General features: G+C 43.8%; 2 protein-coding genes across 2 annotated transcripts; both read left to right on the plus strand.

The window, feature by feature from the left end:
* Positions 1-2639: 2639 nt before the first annotated feature.
* Positions 2640-3463, plus strand: T069G_07740 (peptidase a4 family domain-containing protein; the record flags this gene model as incomplete). The annotated part of the gene is made up of 2 exons (XM_056174950.1): positions 2640-3015; positions 3069-3463. 2 exons carry the CDS (start codon positions 2640-2642, stop codon positions 3461-3463), a joined length of 771 nt encoding a protein of 256 aa, XP_056025899.1.
* Positions 3464-4627: 1164 nt separating this feature from the next.
* On the plus strand, positions 4628-5737 carry T069G_07741 (methyltransferase domain-containing protein; the record flags this gene model as incomplete). The annotated part of the gene is made up of 5 exons (XM_056174951.1): positions 4628-4680; positions 4779-4886; positions 4942-5192; positions 5270-5399; positions 5461-5737. 5 exons carry the CDS (start codon positions 4628-4630, stop codon positions 5735-5737), a joined length of 819 nt encoding a protein of 272 aa, XP_056025900.1.
* Positions 5738-6000: the final 263 nt, after the last annotated feature.

A 6000-nucleotide genomic window follows, 5' to 3' on the forward strand; every position in this document is an offset into this window, starting at 1 on the left:
TCGGCAAAGAGAACTGACAAGAATATGTGACGTATTCAAGTGAAAATATGCATCGAAACATCATTGTAAGAGAATATTTGTTTTGCTCGTATAGTATTGGTATTTTCCCATCTTATACTTTCATGGAGACTTCTTCCCATTGTCAAAGAATGTGGTACAACCTCATACTCTGCTTATACCAGCTTCAAAATATGTGCATATTCGGTACTATTGAGTTGATGCATATCTAATCCGGAGTATCGGAAACCAATAGGAAACATTCCTACATGTGCTCCATGGCAATTTAAATACCGTTATATGTGGTGTCATAAAGCTTAGAGCTCCATGTAAAATGTAAAATGCACTTGTACATATGGCTGAGTTTCATGCACTTTGTGAGGTACTATTTCTACCATAATGGTAGGTTTTTCACGTAGCTCTGACGCTCGTTCATGATAGTGGATTCAAGTAAAGCATCAAAAATAAGTAAAATGACAAAGAAGCCCTCAAACTCCCTTTGTAAATGAACGTTATCTCTATGCTGCAACTATCTGTTCGACAAATACGTTTGATAAGACACGTTTCACGTGGGTTTTCAAGCGCAATCAAGATTTTGCATATCAATACCCTACAAGATGATTCTAGATGCTATCCCCAGCACTGCCGATGTCGTTATAGATGATGATCATTATCTTAAACGTCGTGTCAGTATAGATACGGTACCGTACAGATATACTGTAGACTGGATGAAATAGTAGCTGAAGGCAGTATGAAGACTATGCGTATCCTTCTTCATATCTGGATTATTAGGAACATGCTTACATCGTTTAATGTATGTTTATCAGTAAATATGACATATATCTTTATATCTAAGCTTACTCAGCTAGCATATATCCGTCTATTTAAAGAAATAATCGCATTTGTCGAACTCGGGGGAGTCATAGGTCATTGGTAGAAAAGGTCTCACTTTCTGCCAAGAAGAAATGTCCCTCTGCAAAGGAAACCCCATTTTTCACCTACTGTACAAGTAGTAATTTAGTATCATCAACTCATCTACTTATTGGCTGTATAAGTCTTTACATTTATAAGTTCAACAAAGATACTTCGAGACGCTTGGGCAAATAGGCACCACTGTACGGATCATTCTGCCAAATATCGACCATGTAGTACCGTGTAGTCAATTTAACCCCACGCATATGATGCACCGAGTTGATTGGAGACTAATAGAGGGAAAAGGGAAGCACAATGAGGGAAAGCGGTAGTTAGAGTTACTATGGACAATGAAGAGGTAAAGAAGATCGAGTATGACAATTTTAACACGCCTCCGTTTCCAATGTATAACAAACCCTTTGAATCGGAAAGACAATACATTTACAACTTGGTGAATAAGCAAGTACCAAATCCAACCAGATGTTCTGCGGCCTTTGATCACGACGCAACAGAGGTGGGCAACGAAGGCGTACATATACCTTTTGAGGTGATGTAGATGGGCAGCTGGCTAATTTGATTTGAAATATAAGCACAGCAAAGACAAACTATCTGTGTTGAGATCAACCAATGATGCACTTGTCCTCCAGCGCGTATGAGTCGACAAGAGGTAGGTGAAACTAGATGATGTCATGCCAGCAAATCCATGCTCAATGTTCAGCCACGGGCCTGATAACCAGTAATCAAGAATAAAAATGCTCTAGCCCTTGTTGCTCCAAGTTGATAAGGCATCGCGGAAGCTACCAACTTAAGTAGGTAGCTGTAAAACGAACACAGGATATTGAAGCCAATCATCTGCTGTCAAGCCGCTTTCCTGTTTTGGACATGGAGAAATCGGAACATCGGCATCGAGTTTGGTGGTTGTCTGAGCAAACTAGCCAGGATCGGTACCTAACCCGCGTAAATAAGGAAGGTGAATAGTCTCCGATAGCTACTCCGATAGGGCAAGATCGCCAAGCCACAATCTTATAAAAGAATGCTTAAACATTGAGTTATCTCCCCCAGTCGCGTAATAACCATAATCGTGATGTTCAAGATGAGCGTTATATCTTCCGAGTAGAGACCAAAAAAGCTTGTGAAACGTTTTCCTTTACAGCCTCATCTTTCTCTGTATTGTCTCCCCATAAAAACTATGCCGTCAAATGCCAAGCCAAGCGAACATACGTAGCGAGGATGTACGGCTTCTCGGCACGTCTACATGGTCTTCCACTTGTCCCGGCGCCGCTCCCCACCACCATTTCCTCTGTAGGGTGTGGTAGCATGTATACTGCATTTGGATTGTTTTCTGCGTAAAGAACTTATGTAGCAGCAAGCTTCGCGTTGGGCACTTCAACCTCATGGTGGCGTAAATGCAATGTTATTATCGCGTATGGGCCTCGTACTGGTCTTAATACGGAATCTCGTTTCCAATGATAGCTCGGAGATGTTTTTCAAGAGGGAAGGTGTACCGCAATTTGTTGCACGATACCAATGCATCTTGAATTGGAGCTTCCCGGCCTTGCAGTGGCCTGGAGATTAGGAAGAGATATCTCTTATTTACCTGGGTCGACGCAAATATAAATACAGCACTGTTCCCTCGTTGATATATCTTCCAACCTCATCACAGAGTCTTCACACAGCACACTTGATCTGCCAACTCTCTTCGAGAAACTCCTTGATCTTCATCGCCCAACATGATGTTCATCGCTAGCATTGCCCTCTCGGCGCTTCTTTGCGCCGATGCCGCACTGGCCGGTGTTGCTCAGAACCGAGGCCTGGCTGCTCGTCTTGCTCGCCGTGCTGGTCGCCGTTCAGCTCCCATGAGGAACAACACCAGCCATGCTACTGTCCAGTCTAACTGGGGTGGTGCCATTCTTGGTGGCTCAGGCTTTACCGCAGCTTCAGCAACTGTCACTGTGCCCAGAGGCGGCGGTGGTTCAAGTGCCGCAGGTTCTGCTTGGGTCGGCATTGACGGTGCCACCTGTGACACCGCCATCTTGCAGACTGGTTTCGATTTCTACGGTGACGGCACATATGACGCTTGGTATGAGTGGTACCCTGAGTTTGCTGGTAAGTGCTCTTATCATGGCTTCCAAAAAGGATGGCGGTTTAACTTGCAACAGCCGATTTCTCCGGCATTGATATCAGCGAGGGCGACCAGATTGCCATGTCCGTTGTGGCTACATCCCTGACCGGCGGCTCTGCCACTCTTCAGAACCTGTCCACGGGTCAAAAGGTGACTCAAACCTTCAGCCGCGTCACTGCAGGCTCTCTTTGCGAAACCAGTGCCGAGTTCATCATTGAGGACTTCGAGGAATGCAACTCAAATGGTAGCAACTGCCAGCCGGTTCCATTTGCCTCTTTCAGCCCTGCTATTCAGTTCACCTCTGCTTCAGCTACACGAAATGGACAGAAGGTCTCTCTCAGCGGTGCTGAACTCAGCGAGGTCATTGTCAACAACAAGGATTTGACCAGGTGCTCTGTCTCTGGCAGCACTCTCTCTTGCTCTTACGTCTAAGGAATAACTACGAGCAGAATGGGGAAATTGGGATGGGTCTAGCTGGGATGTTTCTTGATCAGCTGCTCTGTTCTATGATGTCTCCACAAGAAAAGTTAAAAAAAGATTTGTTGTTTACTACATACTAGTCAAGAATTGTAGATAGACAAATAAATCCTTCCATATACAAAAACCCCATCGTAGGTGGGATATATATCTCTTACCATAACCATCAAAATGACCCACATCCATTCTCCCACCATCGCGAACATTGTTCCCGAGGTCTCACATTACTCCGATTACGATCAACGAAGCCATGGTGTGCGAGAGTACAGTTGCATAGATAATATTGATGGGCAAAAGTAATGCAACTATTGATCAGCCACCCGAGGTCGAAGCACCCCTTTGAGCTAGAATATAATGCCACATGAAAGTCGGACATTCATATTGGGATACGAGCCCTTCATTTTAGCATAGTAATGACTTTGAACAGGCTTAATTTATCGTTGATATAAGCGGCTGCTTACGTGTAAGACATCACATACGCTGCGCTCTTCCGCAACGGCCGAATTGTTTCCTTAACCTTTCCTAAAACCTCCATAAAATAACCATAAACTAAAATTGTACCCGGAATTTAATCTTACATGTGTTTAAATGCGTTACGCAACCGAGGTGGTAGTAAAATACTATGGGTACAAAAACGGCCACAATAAATGCAGGGCAAATACGCAGCCTCGCGAATGTATAGTACTCTTCCCTCTTCCCAAAAACCGAGGTTCAGCACTAAGCAGTCTTACTTTGACTTAGTAAGGTTCTGATTGTAGTCTAACAGCCGGTTTCTCTAAATACCTACATGAGGAAAATTATACATGGTGCTGTATCACCTACTGCGTATTATAGAGTTTTGGCTTTAGACAGCATCCGCCCGCAACTCTCTTGACCTTTATCATTTCAACTGCCAGAATTCTTCTATCGAACGATTGTGCCGCAGAAATAAATAGATATGACGCGGCTTTGTATGACTAGCCGTCAGCTTTCCGAGGTTGTGAATGAAGCTACCTACGTACTGGATATGAAGTCTATAAATTGAGCTCCTGCTGTCTATTCCAACAAAGGGTGAATGATAAAGACTTATCTCGCTAATTGCTTCTAACATCTTAATAATTGCAAACTGGCTTGAATAAAATGGCTGCAACCGACGATTACGTGTTTACAAGAGACTATGCAGAGGGATTGAGGTGAGTTAAATGATCTTCGCCTGGGTTTGAGCAGAAATGCAAGAACTTTTGAACTTTTAAGTCTAGTACTGATCAATAGATGGCTGACCTTTCATCAGACTGGAAACTCAACACCTCTTATGGAACATTCACAATGGCTACACAATCAATCCCAAAATTCCAATTACTCCTCGAACAAAGATTGCAGATGTCGGGACAGGAACAGGGTAAACCTTCTTAATTGAGCTCTGTTGGAAATACCTATGCTTATTTTGACGATAGCGTGTGGCTTCTGGATGTGGCTACTCAGGTTCCCCCAACCGTGCAGCTTGATGGCTTCGATATTTCGGACGGGCAATTTCCGCACAAGTCGAACATACCCGATAACGTAAATTTTCGAATAATGGACGCTTTATCTGAAGTTCCAGGCGATCTTGTCGAAAAATATGACGTCGTTCATATTCGATATCTCGGACCTATAGTGAAAAGAGGCAATGTGGAGCCAGTAATTCAACACGCAATGCAATTGTTGAGTAAGTTGCCAAACTATGAGACTCATATTTAAGTACCCTCATATAGTATAATAACTTCTAAGCTGTTAAATCGATAGAAGTCGGCGGGTATCTACAGTGGGAGGAAGCTGACCTTACCCGCAACAAGCTGTGTATCAAAGGGCCCGAAGCAGAGGCTTTTTATGCTTTTGCTAGTCTTGGATACGACACTTTGGACTTTACTTTCTCGTAAGTCTTGAACACAGGTAACCATTTATTGATTTGATACATCTGCTAACCCATTATGTAGATGGGTAGAGGATCTTCCTATCCGCTTGAATCAGGCCGGTTTCGAAGTGCTGAAGTTTAGAAATGATCAATTGCCGCAGGCTATGGCTCCACTAGTGACTAGAACGTTTGTTTTGACTCATGTTGCGGGTATAGATGCTTTTTATAAGAGTGGTCATGAGTCTCTGCCACCTCGGCATGAAGCTGATGCTTTATTGGCGGCGCTAATTGGGGCAGTTAAGAAGGGAGCGGCGATTTACCCAACACAAGTTAGTTTACTCGCCCGAAAGTCGGCTTGATCCAGGCCCTCCAGCATGGCCACTTGCTTCCAAGGGTTCATTTCGCTTGCAATTGCTGCCTCATGAGCAACTGATACCTAATCGCTACTTGGGCTATTCTACTACATATTCCACAACCTGAATGCAAATAATCCAGATTCATGATTGCCTATCACATTTTGAACCGTGACTTCCTACTCTGAGCTGCTTCAACTGCCTGAACTTCCGTTTTTGGGGTGTGGGGGGTTTGCAATTTACCAGTACGGAGTACGAGTACATTGATT

The sequence above is a fragment of the Trichoderma breve genome, chromosome 5 (genome assembly GCF_028502605.1).
Source record: "Trichoderma breve strain T069 chromosome 5, whole genome shotgun sequence".
NCBI classification, from domain to species: Eukaryota; Fungi; Ascomycota; class Sordariomycetes; order Hypocreales; family Hypocreaceae; genus Trichoderma; species Trichoderma breve.